Source organism: Tamandua tetradactyla, chromosome 2, assembly GCF_023851605.1.
Source record: "Tamandua tetradactyla isolate mTamTet1 chromosome 2, mTamTet1.pri, whole genome shotgun sequence".
In the NCBI taxonomy this organism is placed as follows: domain Eukaryota; kingdom Metazoa; phylum Chordata; class Mammalia; order Pilosa; family Myrmecophagidae; genus Tamandua; species Tamandua tetradactyla.
This window is the reverse complement of record NC_135328.1, coordinates 94,925,828-94,952,483: the sequence shown is the minus strand read 5'-3', so window position 1 is coordinate 94,952,483 and position 26,656 is coordinate 94,925,828. Positions and strand designations below refer to the sequence as shown.

At 35.1% G+C, this 26,656-nt stretch overlaps 1 protein-coding gene across 10 annotated transcripts in view; it reads right to left on the bottom strand.

Moving 5' to 3' along the window:
- Positions 1-26,656, bottom strand: part of RFX3 (regulatory factor X3) — a 382,072-nt gene that overhangs the window by 9,355 nt on the left and 346,061 nt on the right. For 9 of the 10 annotated variants that reach the window (XM_077148291.1, XM_077148294.1, XM_077148298.1 and 6 more), the window contains 3 exons: positions 15,038-15,191; positions 1,527-1,589; positions 584-626 (listed from right to left, as the gene is read on the bottom strand). In XM_077148291.1, the coding sequence (XP_077004406.1) occupies positions 584-626; positions 1,527-1,589; positions 15,038-15,191 (260 nt within the window). The remainder of the gene's footprint in view (positions 1-583; positions 627-1,526; positions 1,590-15,037; positions 15,192-26,656) is intronic. The other variant, XM_077148293.1, reaches the window with a different exon arrangement.

Sequence of the window (26,656 nt, the reverse complement as noted above, 5' to 3'; positions counted from 1 at the left end):
GCTTGAAAAGTTGAGTAAGTTTGTGTGCTCTATCCCAACCCCATTTCCCCCCAAGCCCTGTTGTTTTTACTGTGTGATTTTGTAGATCATGATGAGGTTCTTCGGGCTGTAAATTGTGTTATCACTGATTTTTGATTTGACAGTAAATTTCATTGTTGCCTCTGATTTTTTTTTTTCCCACTGAAAAGTGCAAAGTGGTGAGATGGTAGGCTGAAGGATCTTTTGCTTTGCCTGGTGGGCCCTGAATAAAAATGTGTGGTCCAGTTTTATCACTCCTCTCGATGACTCTGGAGATGGCCAGAAATAACTGTTTGTTATTTGTTATAATGAATTTTAAGGCAGTAAGTTGAAAATAATTCAAAATTGCACTTAAATTCAATTTTCTGTATTCACATACCCCACACAAAGAAGGCACAGGAATGAAGAGAGAAATAGTGAGAGATTCCAAAAAGACCTGTCATATTCATCTAGAACTGCATGCCACTCCCACAAAATACAGTGCTGTAGATACACATTACATTTTTTATGAGAGTTTCTCAGTTAAAGAAAGTCCTTAAAAATGCACATTATTTTTGATTCTTACCTTTATCCAGATTTCCAGGAGACACAGCATTTAAATCGCCAAACTGCAAAATAATAGTCATTTGTGCAACAGTAAATTTCAGGCAGAATAAAATAATATTCTTTTAGTCTGCAGTAAAAACAGCACACTATGACTTTTTAAAACTGTAAACAAGTGACCAGTTTGATCTTTAACTACATGGGTTACATACTTTTCCAATCAAACTTGTCAGATTTGAACAGTTCAAACTGTCATAATTTAGCTGTCCTAGCCGCTTTGCAAAAGAATAACAATTTTCTCTGCCTTCCATGTTCCATTTTACTCTTATTATTTTAACTTAGAAATGATAAAAGAGGGGGTACTTTAAACCAAATGGCGTGGATGAAGGTGGATGTGGTAGAATAAATTTGGAAAAGTCCCACTTGGTCAGGATGCATCAGCTCTATCCCCCATGCGCCAGTCCATCTGGGGTTTCTACCTTACAGAATTACGGCTTGGCTTTTTTGTTAAATGTAGTTTTTTAAGCTTATATCAGTAAAACTGAAAAACATATTAGGAGTCCCAAAGTTGAGAGTATTTATTTTTACAAAACTTTTAATGTGAGAACTCTCCTGTGACTTATTATTTGCTAAAGTGATAGGGCCCTGCCTTAAAAAAGAAAGGCATCTTGATTGTTACTAATGCAAACAACAAGAGCTTAAAACAATATGAAGCAATTAAGGAAAAAGTAACCTTCATCTTAGACATTATTCTCTACCTTGGTTCAATAGCTTGATGATAAGTTTACAAGAACAAAGATGGACACACTAAATAAAAAAACTGAACAGCAGAGGTAAAGCTAATCAGAAAAAGATGAAGTGAAACTCAAAGCATCGCTTTTTAAATGGTGAAAGTTACTTTTTTAAAAGCTGAAAATTCAGATTTCTCAACACGCTTAAAAGGATGAGACAGAAATTCTACTTACATTCGGAAGTTTGCTTATAAAGAGTTCCATGATAGGAGTATTTTTTTCATCTACAAGGTATGTCTATAAAGTAATAAAACTGATCTTATTTTGCAAACATACACATATATTTTTTTCACCTAAATAAATACCGCTCTTCATAGTAGCTACCTAGGGAGCATAGACATTTATTCCAAGGTCCAAGGTTCTGGAATTCCTCTTTGACAATCAATTTCAAGAGTTAGTTTATGAGTATCTCTCAAGAAAACCCATCTTAGTATTTTATATCCAGGTATAACTCCAAACCACATTCCAAATTGATTCACTGTTCTTAGCCCTGGAATGATTTCTGACTACTCACCAAAATCAAATTTCCCTTTGCCATAATTCAGGATATTCAAAGTAATAACTCTTTATTATTTCTTAGTTCAAAGGCAGTTTAAAAAGAGGTATTCTACAATTTAGGGGCCATGGCAGCATGACTGGAACAAATGCATAGCCTTCCTAGGTGACTGCTTTGAAGAGGACAAGGCCCTCCTGGATATATAACTTCTAGTAGGTTTATGAAAGTTTGTCCCGTTACTTAATAATTATATCCTAATGGGCAACAAATATAAAATCATAAATACTGAAATGCTGTTTGAAGTTCTTCTTGCTCATATGGGTCAGAAACTTGTATTATTCTACATAAAAATCACAATATAAATTATGCAAGATTTCTTAAATTTAAGAATATAACCTAAGGGAAAGAAATCCAAAAGGACTATTTACCCATTTTTGCTATTATTTAAATACACTGGAACTATAAACATAGAATGCCCAAAGTCAAAGGATCATTTATAAGGTATTTCTAATTGATACAATACAATAAGATTTTTATTTATTTTAAATTAATACTTAACACAAGAGCTAATTATGTAAACCAGTAGGCAGTGATGACTCTAAATCTACCTCTATGCCTATCAAAAGTAAATTACATTTATTTTTGAAAAATCTCTTAAAGTTGTTTGTGATTAAAATACTTTTGTCATTGGTGAGCAATAATATAACCTAAAGTGTCTAAATTCAAACTCTGGACTCATATTGAGCATTTTTTTAAAAAAAACTTTGTTGATATTGCTACTTAACCTTGAAAATGTGACAACTTTCTTAATACAAAGATTATCCTTAAAAAGTTTCTATATAATCTGAAGGAATACATCTGACCATTTAGAATGCTGAAAATAAAAATTAAACCAAAATCTCAGTGATTGTTATTATGATTACTAGGAAACTATTTGCATACTAAATGCCATGTGCTCTCCACCATGCACCAAACAATCTCAGAGACACAGTCAATGCCTCCAGGTATTACCATTTGGGATCAATGACTAAGTTCCACATGTACAGCAAAGAAAGAGTGTAGATTTAAAATAAAAAATCTTAAGAGGTAAAATTATGATCCTATATAGCTGAAAACAGGTGTTATATGCACTTCACAAATTGCTAGAGGTAAATAGTAAATGAGCAATTCCTGATGAGGATAGTTTTCAGAGTGGGATCATTAATGGAGAAATAATAGTGAGATATATGATGATGAGAGGAAAGAAGCAAGAAAAAAATCACATACTGGAAAAAGAGTCTACGATCCATGGAATCGTAGGAAATATCGTCTTCATGCCAAAGTTACTTTTCAACATGTCACATTTGCATGAGTAAGACCATTTGACATTACTCCTTTTTTTTTTTCTTTTGCTAGTACTGGAGGAAACCACAATAGATCATAGTAAATGTTGCTCATTTTTGTTTGTTTTATGGTCTTCACTGATGGGTGGGGAATATAGGACTCAATTCATCTTCAATGATATATTTGTCACTTTGGGCATTTATATTTTACTTTCATTTATAGAATTTGAACTGTATACAACACCCTACCATTCTGAAAGTTTTTTTTACATAATGCATTTCAAGGTGTACACCTGTTGATAACATGCATGTATCAAAAAAATTTACCAGGATCACAGAACTGAAAGCTGTTAATGATACATAAGGAAGTCACTGAAGATAAAGTAGTAGAAATCAAAATGAGGAAACCAAAAGCTGTTGGGTACTGGGACCAGAATGGCCCTAAGCTGCACACCAAAAGAAGGCTACCAGGCAAATTTAATGATAAAGCTTTACATTGTGGAAGAGGACACACCCTGCTCTTTGGACAGTTTCATGAAGGTCAACCTGTATCACCAACTGCATTATAAGCCACTCCCAGGAGCTCAGAAAGCCTAAGCATGCTAGCATTGTCTGAAGGTAACAGGAGGGTCCAAGTTGCACAGAGGCTGGCCACCAGGCGCCAAGATGTTGGCATATGATCAGCTATGGGAAGTGACTACAGAAAGCATATAGAGAAGAATACATGCAATAAACTTTACTACATGACCTTAGGCATTTCCACCAATTTAGGGACCATGATCAGTAGCAACTGATAGGCCAAATAGTTAAAAGCTTTAACTAGAAAAAATGACTCACTTTTGGAACAGCCTACACAGATTCAGAATAAAGTGATGCTCTGGTCTCAGACTGGAGAACAGTTTTGCCTGTAGTGGTAACTTCTGATAAATGTGTGTAGGAAAGAATATATGTATGTATGCATATATGCATACATTTCACCAGCTTTTGCCAATGAATCACTTGCTCTAGGAAAGAAAATCTTTAAGACTATCCAGGCACTAAGCATAGACAACCATTAAAATCTTTAAAGTAGTTTCTTATGATTGGGATGTCTCCTTAAAACTTGCTTTTACATTTTATATTGCATTAATGCTATATATAATCCATTAACCACATTTCACAGGTACTTATAAAGTTTTTCATTCATTCCAACTAGTTAAGATTTAATTAAAGTCTAGTTATGAATGTCTAGTTGGACCCAATTATGTTTGTGTTTCTTCCCTAATTTTTCTTTTTTTTCCCAAATTGACTTAATTACGCCATTCAGTTTTCTTTTTCTTCCTCCATTCGATTTTGTAGTCTGTTTTTCAAAGCACGGAATTACTTTGCCTCTGATTAGCACTTTGGCCACATCCCAAAGAATGCTTTTGGATTCTTTGTAATTCCATGAATCATTTGACTCAACACTAAAAAATTGTCTACAGGCTATGTTTCCCCCTACAGTAGTTTTATTAAAGCCTTAATGCACTTTCATTTTATCTGTTTTACTTCAACTTCTAAAATTTTTTGCATGGTCAAAAAAGCAATGGAGTGATAGACTAATTGTACATATTATTATTTGGATTATCAGGGTACAGTCAACTTTCAAAATCTAACCCACAGTAGGAGGCAATAAAATATAGTCATCCTATGTAATACACATGGCTTCAATATTTATATAAATACTTATGGAAAGGAAAGGGGAAGGAAATGAAATTAACAACATTCATGTACCTATAATGTGCCTGCCTGCCTGCCTGTCCACTCTACCTACCAACCTACCTACCTATCAAGTTTTAATCTTCACAAAAGCCATGTGAAGAAGCTATTCATATCCTTACTTTGTGGATAAGAAAACTAAGACTCAAGAGAGGATATATAACTTGACGGGCTGAAAAAGTATTAAATGGGAAAGACAGAATGTAAATTCTGGTGTGAAGCATGGCACGGGAGGAACAACCCAGGATGTGCAGTCACAACTCCTCCACTATCAGTTGTGCGATCCCAGACAAGTTAAACTCTTTGAACCTTTGATTTCCTTATGTATGAATAGACAGAAAATGTGCTCATGACTGCAAAAGGACCTAGATAGAATCATCAAGTCAGACTGTCTTCAAAATTCAGTTTTTAAAAACAGATTTTTACAAACAACGGTGCTGAAGACATTGATAATTTCCCAGCCCGTGTACTCCCCATCCCTACCCTTATCCCCCGCCCCCCACAGAAAAAGAAAAAAAGAACATTGATAAAACCCAAGAATTTCCATTCCACCATAATGTCATATAAAAGTCATTTCAAAATAAATGCCTCCAGAGGAGTAGGGCTACAAGAAGCTTCGTCTGGGAATGGAAGTGTGCCTTAGGCTTTACTTAAGGTAAGGCTGGTGGTACTATAGACACAATCTAGGTCAATAGTTGGAGGTGATTTATATAATGATCAAACCCTTATGACTCAAATGAACACTGAGAGGAGGGAAGGGCTGAGGAAGGTGTGTGTGTGGAAATGGCTGATGAGCTCAGATGCACATCAACATGGAGATCCTGTCTGAACGACTACAACTGCGTGTTTTTTTTTTTAACAACTGTGTTTTTGTTTGCTTCTGTCTCTGCTATCCAAAAGGCATACATTTTCCCCACGGAAGCAGTAAGAGAGTTCGCAATGCAAATTTGGAACTTCCTGATCCAAACCTAATCTTTTCAGCACTTTATGGTCAGCCTGAATTTGTAACGCTCTGAATTTTACAAATCGTATATAGCTGGGCAGTGTGCTTTATTAGGATTAGGTAGTGACAACTATTTTGGATGTTTTTGATGGTGGAGAGAAACTTCTTGAAATTTCAACCGTAAGTGTTTTCAGAGCATTATTAATTTCTTTAAATGTCTCCAAATGAGAACCAAATTAATCAAAGCATTTCACAATTAAGGAAAAACAGTTGCTGACTTTAATTTCCAATTTTATAAAATGTGTGACATGTAAATTTTCCATTTGATAAAAATTTTGTGTTCCCTCTTGTCTTTTCCTGAAAGTTTACTTTTCTGTACATTTCCAAATAGCTTTTATTGAAGCCTGCTGAGAAATACAAGATTTCTGGCAGTTTGTTTTATACAAGGCACAACCTACCCTAAAATCACCATTGGCCCTGCTCATTGAGGCTAGCCAGCTCTCCTGATGATGTGTGCTGTTGGACTGTCATATGCAACGCAGAATATTTCCATTATGACTCTAATTGCCCCCTTTCCTCTGGAATACAGCAAGGCATGTACCTTTATGTTGGTTTTAAAAGCACTCATGAGTGAGAATTGGTTATGTAAGTAAGAACACAGACCTTAGTTGCTTTTGGGGAAAAGTAGCTTCAAAAAAACAGCACATTCAGTACCACCCTTAGGCCCAAGACATAGCTGGGGCCCTGTGCTGAGGCCCACACTTTGGAGAGGTCAGCTTTGGCTTCCCTGTGGCATGGCCCTTCCTGCAACATGAGTTCACAAGGCCAAGTAGATGTGCCCTATTGAACTGTGCCCTCGGTCCCCACAATTCTGCCTGTTATACTCCTATTACCTGAGATCTAAAATTCCCTGCCCAAAGGTCCTGAGTTCACTCTTCTCCAGGTCTGCTCTTCAGGGGAAAGAAGGGACAAAAGGCAAGCATTTGCAGAGGCTTGAACATTGGGCTGAAGTGACCACAAGAATGAGCATGAAGCTTCTCACAGTACGGGATGGAGGATGAAATGTAAGAGAAGATAGTCTAGACCCCGGAGTCTGGCTCTACGTCTCCACTTTCTGACATGGAAACTTGAAGCACCCTGAGAATTTAAAATTCAAATGTGACCTTCCAAGTTGTTATCAAGATATGTATCAAGGTAGGTGGACAGAGCAGATTTGTTTGATTCATAACTCTTAAATATTTAGACATACGGTAACTTGGGCCCTGCAAAAGTCAGGGTTGGACCTATAGCATATCTTATATATAAATAAAACTAAAGGTGGAAGAGGAAGAACCTTGAGGCTCCTAACTTAAGACTGCCTTCTCTTGTGCAAGGCATTAGTCAAAAGAAAGACAAGGAATTAGTTTGTCGCATCAGCGGAGTACTTCTTAATTTCTTACAAAAACACCCAGCTCTCTTTTTGGAAATCATTATCACTCCACTGGACAGTCGATGGGGGCATGTGTGGAAACATGTTCTCTCTGTACCAAGAAAACCTTTACAAGCATGAAACAGGTTTGAACTACTTGTACTACCATCACACAAAGCCCATATTCTTATAGAAGATAAGATATTTTTGTGACATATCTTATAGCAGTGCAGTACAATGGCAGTATAAAGTAAAGCAGGAAACAATTCCTATGAATTTAGAAACCTGCTCATCTCAAATAAAGGCCACTTTTTAAATCAGCAGGACCAACAACCACCATTTTTAATTGTGGCCACAAGCAAAATACCAAAGAACTCAGTCTTAAAGCCAGAGCCACTTGGGCTAGGCACAATATAACAGAATATAAAAAAAGAGACCAGCAGGTGGAGCTATGATGCTTAATCTATGCCAGGGAATGTATATAGCAAGCTTCCAGGTTAAGGCCGCCCAAGAAACAGAGTGTCTATTCTTTTCTAAACAAATAGCTCAGAGGTGGACTTTGCTGAAGAGGACTGTGTGCTGAGATTTCTCTCTTGATGTCGACAGTGCCCATTTTAGTTCTTGAAATGTTTTAAGAACTCTTGAACTTCTATTTTCTTCTCTTTTCCCACTTCCAAACTCTTTAGGAAAATTGCTCTCTAGTTGAAAGCACTTATGAAAACCCAACTTTGTGCAAAGGCTCTCTGAAATATTACTGACAGGCATATTCTAGGGAGAAGGTGCACTTTTGATCTAGAAGCTTTATTTTCCTGAGTAAATAAATCGGGTATGTTAACTATGAAATCCAATGAGAAATTCTATAAAATGGTAATCTGTACTTCCACCACTCTTTCATATTTCTTTGCATGAATATTTTTTGAGCATCTTTTGGGGGACTGTGACTGGATTGCATCATTCCCTGAAGGGGATGAGAGGGGAGGTTATGGCCCAGAGCCAGCAAGGAAGGAAATCAATATATGAAGCTGATAAGCAGGGATCCCAGAGGGAGAAGATTGTGGCCCAGGCCACTGAGTCAATAGGTTCTTTTTTCAAATGCAGGGAGAAAAAGGAACAGAATAAGACACCAGGAAAAAAAGAGGACAAAATGGGAGAGCTCCTACAGAGTCAATTCTTAAGAACCGGGAGGATGAAGGTACAGGAGAACAGCCTCCTTCATCTCTCCTCCAGAGGGTCACTTTATAATTTATTTTCAAGTTGTGAGAAACTGTGCCAATGTAGGGGAGCAGATTTACAGCTAAAACCAAACTAAACATTCTAGAAAAATAATGTTGACTTATGTCTGGTCTGTGGGTGGGCACAGAGGAATTGAAGGGTGTAATTTGTTGTTGTTGTTTTCTGGCAAATTTATCTTTCCAATTACAATTTGCTTAGACTAATATTCTTTTAGCTTGCATATTCTCAACATCTACTAGCAAAAAGTGGAAGGGGAAAGGGTGGTAGGAGTATCAAGATGCATCCTATTAGGCAGAGGAAAGAAGCCCTGGAACAAAATAATGAAAGCTTATATGCTAGGCACCTGGTTTGTGTCTGATTATGAGCAAGTGTGTGTGTGTGTGTGTGTGTGTGTGTGTGTGCGCGCGCGCGTGCGTGCGCGCATGTGCATTTGGAAAGTTACCTAGTACAGAAAAATCAGTTCCTATTTTGAAACTTTTGATAATTCATATAGTGAAAAATTAAAATGTGGATTAAGCCTCTCTGGCTATTTAATATAGGCAGTTCTATGTTCTAAAGTTAGTTCTATCACTTGCTGGTTCTGATTTGGGCAACTTTCAGCCTCTGTTTTCCTCAATGGAGGAAAATGGAGATACACGTTTTTTGCAAGGTTTCCACTGAATATGAAATGATAATATAAAATACCTAGTAAAGTGGTTGTCACAAGGCTGGTGCTCAATTAGAAAAATATTAACACAGTAAATAATAAGCTTTTCCAGAAATAACAATAAACAATATTACCCCTGCCAAATATTCCTTACATTTTTTAAGCTACTACTGTTCTAAGATGTTTTTTTCCTTGCAAATGATCTTACCTTGTGATGTAATTCATTCCTTTAAAAACGTTCTATAATAAGTTTATTATTCCACAAGCACATTGTTCAGTCTATTCCCAGCTGCCCTAGAAAAAGGCTCACTGAAATTTTTCTTTCATTTGATTTTACTTTAAGCATCCATGCTCATTTACTACAATTGTACTTCTACCAAGTAGGAACTCTTTCACTGAACTTTTATCCCAAAAGCTTGTGTTTCATTATTACTGCCCTTCTCCAGTTTTAAGGTTTTGTAGCTGTTTTTTCCTTCTACTTAAGTATCAATTTTGATGAATCCAAGACATTTTTCCTTTGATGGGAAATCTGTAGGGGTTGTTCATTTTTTCCCTCCAAATATTACTGAAGTACTATCTTTCCTATATTGATATTCACAATTGAATAATTAAAGCATCTTTTGGTACTACTTTTTATTTTAAAAAGCTGGCTATAGAGGTATAGCTTAGATAAACTATTAAATAAGTATAATCAAATTGATAAATATGTAAATATAGATAATAGATTAAATATAAAAAAGTAACAGAAAGTGATCTAGGAAGCAGTCAAAGTTTTATAATTTCAGTAAACACATTAATGGACTATGTATATGTTAAAGAGATGAAGCATGTATACCAAATAAATTCCCAGTTAGAAAGATTCCAAATAGGCATACAATTCAAATAAAAGGGTATTTTTTCTGCTCAATTTTTCTTATCAGAATTGCATAGTAACCCTTAGGATTTTTGTTTTAATTTAACAGGTGTACAAACAGATGCAACTTGTTTATTTTATTTTCTTTTATTCCTACTCTTAAAATTTCAACACTGCCAGAAAGCCTGCAGACACATTTATAATACTTAAATAAAAATCCAAAAGCTGCATAAAATCTAACAGTAAATAAATCCTGTTTCCTTTTTATGATCTAGACAAAAAAACCCACACATACACACACACCCCCACAGCAAAACAATGAAACTCTGGAATTGCAAATGGTTTAAATAATTTATTAGTTGATATTAACATAGAAGCATTAGAAGGAAATTTAGAAGAAAGCTTTTGGGAACTGTGATTCTGTTTCTAATTTGAGGGTGCCATTATATGATAGTATTCATTTCAACAATTTAAACCATGGTGTTATAGGCTTGTATACTTTGTTTACATGTCAAACATGTATTGGCCTCACATGCTTGCTCAAATAATGAAAATAACGTTAATTTAAAAACTCATTTACTGAGCTCAAATGAATGAAAACACATTAATTGTTCTTAACTTACTTTAAAAGGAAAGCCCTTTTCCTTGCTTCTGGGTATTTTTAGTTGCCTGATACCTCTCCCCAAACAAAACACCCATAAAGTCAAAATGAATGCCCACCAAAGCCCGTGACTGTTTTCCTTTATTGATTTCTGAGCTGTTTCTTGCTCCAACCCTACTCCATCCTGCAGTAGGTAATAAGGCTGGTAGATAAAAGTGAGGACTTTGGCATCAGGTGCTTGGCTTCAGAATCTGATTTCACAATTTTGCAGTTATGTGATCTTGGGTAAGTGATTTGATGGCTCTGAGTCTTATTTCATCATCTCTACAACAGGGATAATGGTTAAATACTCACTCATAGGGTGGTTATAAGTTAATAAGTTAATATACATAAAGTACTTAGAACTGTACCTGGCATATAAGCACATGTGAGCACTAGCTATCACTTTAACTTGATTTCTATCTTAATCCAAATCTGCTTTTTTTTTTAATTAGAAAAGTTGAAGAAAGGCCAATTCTGCCTCTTGTCTGTTTGATATGACAGTTTGTATTTGGTTTCCCTGGGGCTTGAACCTCAGATTTCACCTGAAAACTCCCCCTTAGCTGTGCTCCCTCCCATCTCAGGAAGGACCTGCATACACATTTTCCTTGGCCTGGAGGGGTCTCCAACTCTTAGCTTCAGATTCTCACTCAGTATTTCCACATAGTTAACTCCTTTTGCCCTTCAGATCTCACTTCAAACATCTTTTCCTTAGGGAAGCCTTCTCTGGCCCTCCCAGGCTACATTAAGTGCCTCACGCTTTATGCTCTCTAAGCTCCCTTTAATTTTTCTTTATAGCACTGAACAGAATTTTTAACTATGTAATTAGATGATTATTTAATAAATATGCATCCCATACTAAAATGTAAGTTCTTTGAAGGCAGCGTCAAAATCCATTTTGTTCATCATTGTATCCCAATCATTACAGTGTTTGTCTAAAGTAGATACTTGTCAAATATTTGTTAAATAAATTAACAATTTACTTTCAGGGATGAGAAATCTAGGTTTCAATATGGAACACGATTTGCCCGAGAGATACATGATAGAACTAGAAGTAGAATTCCATTCTTCTTACTTAAAGTCCTCTATTATTTCCACATGAAGATAGGCATTAAATATCCAATTACACAAATCAAAGAATCATGCAATTAGCACCACACAAGTTTCAGAATGAAGAGTAGGACTACAAATAGCATAATAGGAGTATCCAAGGACCTCCCTGAGAAACTGATATTTAAGACGTGAAGGATAAGTAGGAGTCAGACTGGGCAAAGAAAGGTGGGCACAGTATTCCAGGTAGAAAGAACCACTTGTGCAGTGGGTCCATGATAAAAAGGCTTGGTGAATAAGAACAGAGATGAGGCTACCATGACTGCAACAGAAGCAGCAGGAAGTGGGAGGATGAGGTAGATCTGAGAGGCAGGTCCTGATCATGCATGGCCTCGTGTAATAAGGAAACAATTTTGTTCTTTAACAGCAAGAGAAAGCCACTAAAGGGTATTAAAAAGGTGATAATACAGTAAGCTTTGCATTTTTCATGGATGATACTAACGGCAATATGGGAGGTTTGGGAATGAGCATAAACTTTGCACTGCGTCAGGATTATGACAGTGGAGAGTGAGAGCAAGATGGATAGATTTGTGAGATTTTTAAGAGACATCCACAGACTTCATAAGTGCTTGGATACGGGAGTCCGCATGATCAACAGGAGGATCATGATGCCATTTACTGAGAAAGGGCCGCCAGTAGATAGACCAAGAGTTTAATTTCACTAAGTGAAGCATGAGCTTTCAAAAACTGGTGACAGTTTTTATTGTTTTTGTGTTTTTTGTTGTTACTGATGATTGAAAACCACTTTTAGCCATAAAAAATAATGGTGATTCTTATGGATTTCAATGGAGTTTAGTCTGATGTGTTCTGTCCACGATGAACACAGGCAATTCTGGATATGGGGTTTGGGAAGGGAAGTTACCTAAGGGGCTAAGAATGCAACTGACTTTCATCATATGAAAGCCTTTTTTATCTCAACCTGGTTTCCAGGATAGCCTATGATAACACTATAAGGCAAATAAAAGCAAACAGCTACCTACTTTCTTTAATTTCATTCTCCTTTTCTTCAGAATCAAGACATTTTGGATATGAAAACGTGACCAAGGCTGACCAGTCTATCAGGTCACAGGTGTATGAGGCACTAATGTATGGGGAGATCAAACCTACGGAATTAGCCTTAATTGGCCTTCTGGGTTAAATAATAGATGAGTACAGGCAGCTCAAAGGATTTCCCTATAAATTGAGTAAGGGGGTAGTAAGTGAAGAAATCAATAGGTGTGCTTAGATCTTGGATCTTACAGAAGGTATTTTATACCTTATTTTCTCATCTAGATTTCATTCATATAATATCTTAGCCTCACGTGGCAATCTGTCATACACATTTACATTGTTGGGATGATGAGTTGGCAGTACCAGCTATGTAGCCCATTTTAATGCTGGTGAGCTGGTACTGCCTGTCCAAGCACATGAGGAGGCTGCCAAGCCTTTCCACTGTGTGATCGGCTCATGCTCATGCCTCTGTTCCCTGGGAAGCAAAGACTGCACACAAGGGTTAGTCAGATGGGGTCAGTGAGGGCCTCTGTTATTACCATCCTGCTTATCTTGTTAAAGAAGCCACAGAGAATAAGAGGTGGATGGCAAATGTGTTAAATACTCAAAAGTCATGTCCATTTCAGATGTTTTGAGCCCTGAGTTGAGAAATTTTACATTTATGTACTCTACAGGCATCTAAAAAACAACTAAAGAAAGAGACAATGAGGGGAAGACAAGTCCTGGGCTTTTTTTTTTTTTTTTTTTGTCACATGAGGGCCTGCCTACAGTTTAAAAGCTCCAGTGATTCTTGCTTAATCTCACACACATATGTATACGGCATCATTTAGGCATAATTGTCATTGGAGAATATCATGCAATCAAATACAGATTAGTAAAAACCAATGGATTTTAAATAAAAGAAAAGAATATTTCAACTGACATTCCAAACAAGTTTGATATGGTTTTTATTTATCCTAGAATACTTATGGAAATCCTTGTATTTCAACATATCTTTAATTTATACTTTTATTATTGTATTTATTAAACTTGGAAAAGTATCTAATTTTATTTATACTTCTTTTTTCTTTGGTATGCTGTATGGCGGGGTCACATTTCATTCTTTTTCCATGTAAGTATCCCGTTATTGCAGCACAATTTGTTGAATTTTTGTTTGCTTGTTTGTTTTTGTTGGTTTCTTTTGTTTGTTTGTTTGTTTTGGGAAGTGCATGGGCCGGGAATCGAACCTGGGTCTCCTACATGGCAGGAAAGAATTCTACCACTGAACTACCCTCGTACCCCCATACTTCGTTTTAAAATAAACACTATATATAGCTTAAATTGAACATGTTTTCTTTACTGCTTAATATAATTTTGGTAATTTGTTATATTGTCTAACCTGGTATAATCCAGCAAGATATGAAATATATCCAATTAATTCCATATAATAAAATGAGCCATTGCTGAATTCTCTTGAACATTTGCATCTATCCATAATTATATTAACCTACCCTTGTTTACAACTTGAGTTTTAGCTCAATGACACTTGTTGAAGACATTTTGATTACTGTCCAGAAGTTCTGAAGAAAACAGTAATTTTTTTAAATATATCTTTAATGGTTAGAAGCATAGTCTCAAAGACCAGACTGAGTATTCAAAAGAGATCTTCAATACTTCCTAGCTTTGTAACCACTTAATTTCTCTTTTCCTAAGCTTCCTGTATGAACCTCAGATGCTTCTCTGTAAAACAGGATAAATAGTACCTATCTCAAATTTTGTTATAAATATTAAATGTTTTATTACATGTACAACATTTAAAAATATTCCTGGTACTTAGTAAGTGCCTAAAATGTCACCTATTATCCCCACTACCACCACCACCATTATTGCTATTATCTTTCTGAAAAAGAAATAATTTTTTTCTTGGACACTGAGATAATAATCTACAAAATATACATTTAATTTTTTTTCTCTGAATACCCTAGCCTTAACCTTACTAGAATCATCAATCTTTCTTATTTCCCACTCAATGGGTATTTTTTTTAGACCCCTGGCTCTTCAACTTTTCTTTTACACAGACACCTTCATAATATATCAAAACATTCCATGAACTTTCACATAATGCAGTTTATAATTTTAGTATCCTCGGGTTAGGAAAATAAATATGAACAGAGGAATTTAAGGACCCTTTGCAATAACTTCACAGTCTTTCCAGGGTCTAAGCCTCGCAGGTTAAGAAGCACTGCTTTCATTAGTAATTAATATATTCAGACTGAAATGCAATTCAGGCTCTTTTTTTAAAAAAACAGCAAGTCATAGCTCTCTTACCTCGCCCATGACTGCTATGGGTGTCTCTCCTGTTGCCTGGGCAACACGATGTTCTACTAAGTAGAACATATACTCATCGTAGAGTAGACGAATCAGGTGAAAGGAGCCAAAGCTAGCAGCACTGCGTAAGGTTAGGTCCCGAATAACCATCGAGCTGTTTCAAGAGAAAAGACACATATACAGCTAATGTCAGTGACCAAGATTAGAGATCAACCTACTTTTCCTCTTAAAATAAGTTAAGTTAGGGATCTATAACTTTTGAAGAACATGAAATCTGCCCTGGAACAATCTGATAATTGAAAGTGGTTGGCTCAAGTGGTTCAAAAGGGATACTAAGAAGGTAATCCTCACTCAGGTTTAAACCTTATTAGAGCTACACAGGTTTGCATTGGGAAAAACCATTTTGCTGTCATAGGCAAATCTGCTGAATTTTCTAAACTCACAAATGGGTCAGAATGGAATAAAAAAGCTTTTGAAAAGCAGACAGCTCATTACCACCAAAATTAAAAGAAACCCAAAGTGAAAAATGTATTGATGATGGATTAAGACTGTGTCACCACTCGATGATAACCACCTTTAGAGTATGCTTTGGGAAAAATATGTATTTGTGCCAGGTAAAAGCACAAAATATATAAACAACATTTCCAAATGCAGCAATGTAGAATGTAAGGTGAGTATAAACAGGTATCCCTGAAAATTGTGTTGAAAGGCAAATAGATTTTTCTGTTTTCTTACTGGTTTTTATTTAAATTAAGATTATTTTCCACTAGAAATAAGTATAATAAAATCAATTAAGAATGCATATCTTTGAATAATGTGAATGATTAATTCATAAAATGTAAACAGTAGCACTAAAATATGAATAATAATAAAATACTAATGATAACTCCATTATATTAAAAATGGAAATGAAAGAAAATTTTGGCCTCACTGAAGACATGCAAATCATTGAGGTTGTTCGTGCACTGAATTCAAACCTCTTTAATATTTCTTAGAACCAGAATGATTTGGGTGGGTAGGTTTCCCATCTTTCATTTAGTGGCCTACTCTACAGATTTTTGGCTTCAAAACATTAAACAACCATTATATTCTCAGATAGAAGGAAGACAGAGATTCATACAAAGGTACATGTTGCTATTACAAACTCTTGTTCTGCAATGAAAACTGTAAAACATCAGGCAAATGTACCTCAGTTTTCTGTTTCATTTTCAACATTGTTTATACTACTAATATGTCACATTTGTATATTTGACTTGGCAAACAATAATCACTGTACACCTGAAAATCAGAAACTATTGAACGCTGACCCCAACCAAATCATTTCCCAGAGAGTGTTTTTCCTTTTGGGTGAAAATGTAAGTAATATTTTTGGTCTTATCTACTTTACAGGATTATTTCAGTGATAAAATGAGTTAAAGGACTTAAAATCAATAGAACACTGTTCTATTGTGAGTCAGTAGAATGCTGCTCTAATTTAAGTAATTGTGATTATAATATATAGAATAGGAGAAGCTAAGCTTCTCATTCTCATCTGATTTAGAGTCAGACAGACCCAGGCTACACATACTGTGACCTTGATTGAAAGCATAGCATTCAACTTTTTTAAGGTTCAATTTTAGACTGAGGAGTAAATGAGATAATCCAAACTCGATCATGTGAAGTAAATAATTGTGAAAAAATAATGTGGGAGCAGAATATTTGCTCTGGATTGCATCTCTCTTGCTGAAGTAACAGATACATATTTAAAATACCATCTAGAAGAGACAAATGACTAGCAAACAAAAATATGATGACTCGTTCAAAATAAAATAAGTGTAAATTAAAGTAAGAACTCTCATTTAATGTTTTTGCAAGCATAAATTCACAAAATCTTTGTGGAGGGTAATTTGGCAATATTTGTCAAAATTTAAAATGCCCCAATCCTTTGACCTAGCAATTCTAATTCTAGAAATTTGTACAAGTGAGAAAAGATTATTTTAATTGCAGAGATCTTTGTGCTGGTGAGAAACTAGGGGGATAAACTATCTATTAGTAGGATGCTGGTTAAATAAAAACATGGTATGTTCACATATGGAATTTTATGCAATAGTTAACAAGATGAGGCAGACATACAAGTAGTAACATAGAAGATGTCTATGATATTAAGTTAAAGAATCAAAATGTATAAAAATTACATAAAAATTATCTTTAAAACATCCTGCCCCTAAATACATGGGAAGGTTGACTACTTTTCTAGTTTTGAGATAGCACATATTATTAAAATGATATTAGTTATTCTAAAATAGTTTATATCCATTTACCAGAATTTATCTGAAGAAATGCATTCAATTTTATACAGAGATAGTCGTTACAATATTTTTTCTAATGTCGAAACACCAAAACCTAAGTGCTCAAAAATAAGGGAATAAGGAAATGTTTAGTTTTTGAGACATACACATAACAAATGGAATATTTTGATGACCTTAAAAATTATGATTCTAATGACAAGAAATGCTCAAGATGCAACATTATCACCATCCACTACCAAAACTTTTCTATCATCCCAAACAGAAACTGTACAATTTAAGTTGGTGGTGGAACACTGAGAATGCAGTTAACAACACTAAATTATATATTGAAATGTAGCTAAAGGGGGAAATTTTAGGTTGTATACATATGTTACTAGAATACAAATACCAAAAAACCCTACTGTAATAACCCCAATGTAAACCATGGACTATAGTTAATCGTATAATTACAATAATGCTCTTTCTTCAACTGTAACAAATGTATTGTGCTAAAGCAAGATGTTAATAATTGGGGAGGGATATATGGGAACTCCATATTTTATGCCTAATTTTTCTGTAAATCTACAACTTCTCTAACAAAAAAAGAATATGAATAATGACAAAAAAGAAGTAAAATTAAATGAAAAATGTTAAGGGAAAAACATAGGCAATAAAACTATGGTAAACAACTGAATCTCAATTTTATTTAACAGCAAAGGAAAATATTTTACCAGTGGTTATTTCCGTATAGTAAAATTATGGATAATTTCAGTTTATTCTTTGTGTATTACATGTTATTTCTCAAAATTTCAAATTCAATGCAATTAATTTTATCAGTAAAATGTTTATTTAAAATATGATATTCATTATCATATAGAAGAAGAACCCCTAGGTCCATTGAATGATGATAAATCTTTGCAGGGACAATTATCACACATATAGAATTTGTATATATAAGGAATATGTTTTGTTCTCTATCTATTCCTAAATTCAAATATTAGGCTTTTTTATTTCCCTTAAGATATAACCCTGAAATCACATAAATCTTTATATTGACAAGAAGTTTTCTGTTATCATTATAGAAATGCGAAGTCAGTGATTTTTTTCAAAGAGAATCACACTAATTCATTCCACAGATATTTATCATGCTATTTTTCTGGGTTTTGTTCTAGAACAAGTCAGACAAAATTATGATTTCCACAGAACTCAGATTCTAGTGGGAAAGACAGTCAATACACATACAAGCAGATATAAAATATAAAGTTAGATGTGATAAAGTTCATTAAAAATAAATCAGGGTTAGAGGATAGAGAGTGACAGGGGCAGACATTTTAGTTTAGGTGTCAAGGAAATTCTTTCTGAGGAGGTACTATCTAAGCAGAAATTGGACTAAAGTAAGGGAATGAACCATATGAAGAAACAAAGAGTTTTCCTGGCAGAAGGGAGAACAAATGCAAAGATCTTCAAGTAGAACTACATTTGATGTATTCAAAGAACAACATGGAGACTAGCACTGCTGGAGGACAGTGATCAAAAAGAAAAACATATCCGGGAGATCAGAAGGAGATGGACCACAGAGAATCTGGTAGGCATGTCAGGCCTTCAGATTTTATTCCAAGTGTGGAAACTTTTGGGAAGTTAAGCAATCACCATATTTCAACATAAAATGTACTTATATTACTAAATTTTGTTGGAAAACAAACAAAAAAATCTGCTGACCTTCAATTATAACATCTGGCTATTTTTTTTAAACACTGATAAGTATGTCATAAAATTATTGTCACATGTTTAGAAAAGAATCAGTCGAATTATATTATTAATACTATGTCGACTATATTCTCACTGTTCTGGGCTTCTGCCCTACATGCCAAGAATTAAATGATGCAATTAACAATTTAATTGGAAACCTATTGTTCAATTCAGACTTCTGTAAGATATGTTGCAAAATTGACTCCATTGAATTTCATGTTGCTAAGTTACCGTGCATTCAACTCTTTTTAAAATCAGAGTTGTAAACATTAATTATTTTATAATGGATTAGAAATACCTTTCTAACTCATGGTGTGGAAATTGAAATAAATACCCTAACGTGATACTCAAGGCATTTTTTTGTATTTACGGATGGATCACAGCCTTCCTAAGGAGAAAGGTGAGAACATAATACCTGTGACCTCTTTATGAACTCTCCCTTTCAAAAGTGCTTACATTGGGTTAAAAAAGAACCCTACTTCTTGAAAGAGGCATATATTTTCAGTTATAGGCAAACTAGGTTCTCTGAGCCCTCTTTAAAGTCACTGTATCAAAACTACACATTTCACTCTTTTAAAATGAGATTTCTGGATGACTCTTGGGATGGCCTTGAGTAATGCTGAGAAATGGCCCATGTAATTTCTCCATTTCACCCCTACAAAGGGATAATTTTTTTTTTTTACCTTCTAGGAAATAAACAATAGCGTTCAAAACCAGGTTAGTCAAGGAAAGGTCCCCCCTTTGGATGAGAGGGTATTTGCTGCAATATATTAATTGCTGCTAACATGATTCTCTGCCAGTTCATTTAAAATATACTTTAGTGCATGTAAATATATACATAAAATTTAGAAATGATGAAATTGAGTATCCAATGTCAGAATATGAAGAACATAAGACTGCCAAATACTTATTGCAAACCAAAAGTTTAAAAAATAATATGATTCTCCTTCTCTGATACTCTGTGAATGCAGTTTTTATTACACAGTATGTTCTTATGCCTCAGTAAAAAAACAGTTCATATATTAAAGGCTCTTAAGTTTCTAAGTCATTGACTCTACCTACCAGCAGGAGGCATGCAACTGTCTGAATATGCCTTTCCTTTTGTGGTCCTAAATTGTATGCCTTCAAGTCTTTTTGAAATAAAAATAATAACCATAATAGTGTCTAATAATAACAAGCCAATTATCCCAGCTCAGGGAAGACAGAGGGCAGGCAAGTAATGATCTACTGGGTTTGTATATTTTCAGAGAACAAGAAATATAAGCAGTTTTCTCTCTTTTTAAGATACCTGCAACAGACCCCGTTAGAGATGAAGGCCCCAGGGGTGTATTTGTAAAATGATATCAACTAAATATAGGGGAAAAAAAGAACAACACAGTAAAGAGTAAGGACAAGTCTGACATCAACAACATAAGAAAGCAGTAGAAAGAAATAAAACACCTTGCTTTTGTTATACAGAGGATGGGCTCTGCCTCTGGCCATGCAGGTTTTTGAACAACCAGCTGGTGTGACCTCTTGTTTCATCAGTCATTCTTTAAGTGCATAGACCATCTATATATTATTTACAGGGCAAAAAAAAAAAAAAAAGGATGAAACAAATCACAAGCAAAGAAGAGAATATTTGAAATCTCTTTAGAAATCTTTGCAAATTAGAATTTTGATTTTCCTACCATTACCACTGCTGCTGTATCTACTCTGAGAATGCTGACACATTTTCCAAATCTTTCCCATGGATTGAGGGCAGATTTTTTGCCAATATATTTTTCTTGAACACCTAGATCCAAACCTCACACTGGTTTCATTGAACCATACCAGTAGATTGCAGAGTCACACAAAATCTTAATAAGGTGCTTCTCAAATCACATGGAATAAATATATGAGAGAACTGTGGCATTAACCCATTAAAAAACAAAATGACAATAATGACAAAACTGGCGGGCTTCCTTTCACTGTACTTGACTCTTAGATCTGTGGCGCCAGCTCTGAGGGTTGCCATTGTTCCATCCTCCCTCAGGCAAAGGCAACAGAGGAATCTTAAAGACAGTAAACTTCCTCCAAACTACGGAAATAGATAAAGGGTTATATTAACTGGACAAGTGCTGAATCAAGAAAATGCAGGTTCAAAAGCCATAGAAGAAGCTCCTGGCACACTTGTTGACTTCTCCCCCATACCTTCCACAACATGGGGTGGAGTCAGCTTGCGCTTCCATTGTGTGGGTCTCAGGTCCTGTTCCAGAGACAGCAGAGTGGTCTCTGATTAGATACTGGGGTGCAAGTATGTCAGTGCCAAACTATTGGTGGAAGTCTGAAGACTGAGCAAAGGAACTTTGCCTCTTTTGTCCTAAGGACAGAAGAGCAACATGCAGATAGCTGGGACAGTGAGAAACAATTAAGTTGAAGTGGCTTAGGGCAAAGACCTACCTGCATTAAGTCACTCAAGAAAGTATCAGGAGGTGAGGAGGTCTATGTGAAAGAGGAGTTCTATGTGAGTACAGGAGGCATTCACTTGAATCTCTGTAAAACGTAAATGAGGAATTCCTAAGGCATCTAATAAGCCAAGCAGGCTCTGTGGTTCCAGCTCCACACAGGCTCAGATAAGAAAGAAAGGACTCCATTTGTCTCATGTTGATTGTCTTGATAGGAGAGCTAAGGTCTGAAGGAGATCACCAGCCAAAGCAGAGCAAACTTGCAAAGACACTGAAAGGTGCTTTTTGCCTTGGTTGGTTTAGATTAGAGGCTGGCATTTTAGAAAATCTGTGTCATATCACTAGATGGACACAGAGTTAAGGAACAGACAGTTTAGGGACTAAATCTTAGAGTTAACACCTTAAAATATTAACATTACCTGGTGATGACCCATCCAAAGGAACAAGATAAAAATACAGAAACTATCAATGAAGAGGACTAGACTTTGAACTTACCAGGTAGAGACTTAAATAAAAAAGATCTCCAATAAGCTCAAGGAGCATATTAAAGAACAGCTGGAGGAAAAAAATCTAAAGGATTTGAGGAAAACAATGAATGAACAATATAGGAAATCTCTATATAAAAATGCTGGAGTTGAAGAACAGAGTAACTAAAATGAAAAATTCCCTAGACAGTTTCACCAGCAGATTGGAGCTGCCAGAAGAATCAGGATCTCGGAAGGCAAGACAACTGAAACAATTCAGGCTTAGGAGCAGACAGAAAGAAAGATGAATAAAAAGGATGAGAAGAAAGCCCAAGAGAACAGTGGGACACCATGCAGGGTGCCAATATATACATAATGGGAGTCCAGAAGGAGAAGAAAAAGACAAAGTGGCAGAAGAAATATTTAAAGAAATAATGGCAGAAAACTTCCCAAATTTGACAAAAGACAAGAAGCCCAATGAACTGCAAACAGGATACACTAAAATAGAACCACACCCAGACACACAGTAATAAAGCTGTCCAATGCCAAGCAATGTGTTAAATACAAGGAAATCCCAGTAAGATTAAGCATCGATTTCCCACCAGAAACCATGGGGCAAGAAGGCAGTAGTACAAAAAATATTTGAAATAAAACAACTGTCAAACAAGTATTTTATATCCTGTGATACATTTTCAAAAATGAGGGGGATATTAAGACATTCCCAGATAAACAAAAGTTGAAGGTGTTCATCACCACTAGACCTGTCCTATAAGCAATGTCCATGGAATTCTTCAGACTGAAGGGAAAGGACGCTAGACTGACAGTAGATCAAAGCAGTTAAAAGAAATAAAGAAATGGTAATTTTAAATGTCAGTACAATTGTATTGCATTTTTTGTTATGTTACTCCACTTCTCACTTCTTACAGATGGTAAAAGGCAAATGCATGAAAAGTAATGATAAATCTATGGTTTTAGGTATACACTATATAAAGATATAGTTTGTTACAAGTACAAAAAAGGTGTGAGGAGAGAGAGAAATGGGAATAGTGTATAAATAGATACCAATATTAATACAAAAATAGTGCATAAATTGATACAAATTTATCTTCAGTAAATTCAGTAGCATACTGAAGATAAATTGGTATCATATCACTTACAATTGTTATAGATTTAAGATGTTAAATTTTAACCTGTTAATAACTATAAAGAAAATATATTCAGAAAGAAATTAAAAGGAACTCAAAAATGTTACAATACAAAAAAGCCAAATAAATATAGAAGTAGAGATTAATGAAAAAAATTGAGTATCAAAAATGGCATGTGACTTACAAAGAGAAAATAACAAAATGAAAGAAGTACCACATTATCAGTAGTTATACATGTAAATGTAATAAACTCTTCAGTCAAAAGGCAGAGATTGGCAGAATGGATAAAACAGCATGAACCAATATACGCTATTTACAACAGACTCACTTTAAAAATATATGCTATTTACAACAGACTCACTTTAAATTAAAAGATAAGTAGGTTAAAAGTGAAAAGATTGAAGAAAATATGCCATGCTAGTATGAACAAAAAGAGAGCTGGAGTAGCTAAACAAATATCAGATAAAACAGACTTTACATAAAACCATTAAGAGAGACAAAGAAGATCATTATGTACTGATAAAGGATCAATCAACAGGAAGACATAATTATAAATATAAAAAGTAACAAATATAAATTTAGGGCACATAACAGCAGAGCCCTAAAATATATGAAGCAAATACTGAGGATCTGCAGGGAGAAACAGATGGTTCCACATTAAGTGTAGGATACTTGAAATATACCATGTTCAATAGCAGATGGAACATCTAGACAGAAGCTCAGTAAGAAAATATAAGTCTTGGATGATACTCTAAACCAGCTAGACGAAAAACCAGCAAAAATGCACATTCTGCACATGCATGGTTCTCCAGGAGAGACCATTTATTAAGTCACAAAACAAATTTCAATAAATTTAAAAAAATATTGAAATAATACAATGTGTCTTCTCTGAACACAATGTTGTTAGAAATCAATAACAGAGGGAGAAATGGAAAATTCACAAATTCAGAAATTAAACAATGTATTCTCAACCAACCAATGAGCCAAAGAAGAAATTATAAGGTAAAGTAGGAAATATGTTAAGGCAAATGAAAATGAAAACACAGCATATCAAAATTTATGGGATGCAGGAAAAGAAGTGCTGAGAGGGAAATTTATTCCTCTAAATGATTACATTAAAAAAGAAGATTTTAAATGAAAGACCTAAATTCAAAACTGGAAGATGTAGAAAAAGAAGAACAAACTAAACCCAGAGTAAGTAGAAGGAAAGAAGTAACAAAGATTAGAGCGATGATAAATAAAATAGAGAACAAAAAACACAGAGAGAATCAATAAAAAAAAAGTTGGTTCTTTGAAAAGATAAATAAAATCCACAAACTTTTAGTTAAAGTGACAAAGAAAAAATAGGGAGAGAAAATAACTAAAATCAGAAATGAAAAGGGGGCACCGACCTCACAGAAATAAAAAGGACTATAACGTGGTACTATGAACAACTGTACAGCAACACATTAGATAATCTAGAAGGTGTACAAATGCCTAGAAACATGCAAACTACCTACACTGAATCAAGAAAAAAATAGAAGATCAGAACAAACCAATAACTAGTAAAGAGACTGAAGCAATAACAAAGAAAAGCCCAGGACCAGATGGCTTCACAGGTAAATTTTACCAAATATGCAAAGAAGAATTACCAATACTCCTCTAACTCTGCCAAAAAATGACGAGGAGAGAACATTCATTAACTCATTCTATGAGGCCAATATGATACCCTCTGTTCTAGTTTGCTAGCTGCCAGAATGCAATATACCAGAAACAGAATGGCTTTTAAAGGGGAATTTAATAAGTTTCTAGTTTACAGTTCTAAGGCCCAGAAGATGTCCCAATTAAAGCAAGTTGATAGAAATGTCCACTCTAAGGCATCTAGGGAAAGATACCTTGATTCAAAAAGGCCGATGAGGTTCAGGGTCTCTCTCAAGTGAAAGGGCACATGGTGAACATGGCGTCATCTGCTAGCTTCTTCTCCTGGCTTCCAGTTTCATGAAGCTCCCCGGGAGGCATCTTCCTTCTTCATCTCCAAAGCGCTGGCTGATGGACTCTCTGCTTCATGGTGCTGCAGCATTCTCTGTTCTCTCCGAATCTCCCATTCTCCAAAATGTTTTCTCTTTTATAGGACTCCAGTAAGACCCACCCAAATGATGTTGTCACCTAATCCAGCTTAACAACCACTCTTGACTAAATCATATCATCCAGGGAGATGATCTGATTACAGTTTCAAACATACAGTATTGAATAGGGATTATTCTACCTTTATGAAATGGGATTTTGATTAAAACATGGCTTTTCTAGGGTCCATATATCCTTTCAAACCAGCACACCCTCATACTACAAAGATACCAGAAATTATACTACATAATACCCCTTAAGAATATCAATGCAAAAAATTCTCAAGAAAATACGAGCAAACTGAATCCAAGAACACATCAAAAGAATTATACACCACCAATGGTCAAGTGGGATTTATCCCAGGTATGCAAGGGTAGGTCAACAGAAGAAAATCGATAAAGGTAATACACCATATTAACAGAACAAAGATTTTAAAAAGCACAAGATCATCTCATTTGATGCAGAAAAAAGGTATTAGGCAAAATCCAGCATTACTTCTTGATTAAAACACAGAAAATTAGGAACAGAAGGAAACTTCCTCAGCATGATAAAGGGCATATATGAAAAAGCTACAGCTTACATCACACTCATTGGTGAAAGACTGAAATCTTTCTCTCTCCAATTAGAAACAAGACAAGGATGCCCACTGTCAACACTAATGAGAGTTCTAGCTAGGGCATTTAAGGAAGACAAAGAAATAAAAGGCATTCATATTGGAAAGGAAGAATTTAAACTTTCCCTATTTTGTCATGACAAAATTCTATATACAGAAAATCCTCAAATACCCACAAGAAAGTTACTGGAAACAGTAAACAAATTCAGCAAAGTGGAGCAGTAAAAGATCAACATGCAAAAATCAGAAGTTTCTATATACTAGTAATGAACAATCTGAAGAGGAAATCAAGAAAAAAGAATCTATTTACAAGAGCCAATTAAAGAATCAAAAGTTGAGGAAGAAATTTAGTCAAGGATGTGAAGGACTTGTACACAGAAAACTACAAAACACTGCTAAAAGAAATCCAAGAGCACCTAAATAAGTGGAAGAACATTCCATGTAGTGGATTGGAAGACTAAATATTGCTAAGATGTCAACTCTTCCTAGAGTAATTTACTGATTCAATGCAATTCAATCCCAATCAAAATTCCAACAGCCCAAAGTTCTATGCACTAGGGTAACATTCCAGAAATCTACAACCTCTAGGTGGGTACCTGGACCAGATAAGTCCTGAAATGCAGAGGGGCCAACCTTTCCAGAACACCAACTAGTTCCATCTTCCCATCCCATATTATCGACAGCCCCTTCCAAAATGAAAAAGTTAGAACAGTCATAGCCCAAATACCTTTAAAGAGTGGGAGAAAGATCAAAGGTGATGGTGGAGTTATATAGAGAAGTTAGGGTTTAACAAATGAGTTTGAGCCCTGAATCATTATACTGATATTTCTTTTAGTCTCCAGTATCTTAAAG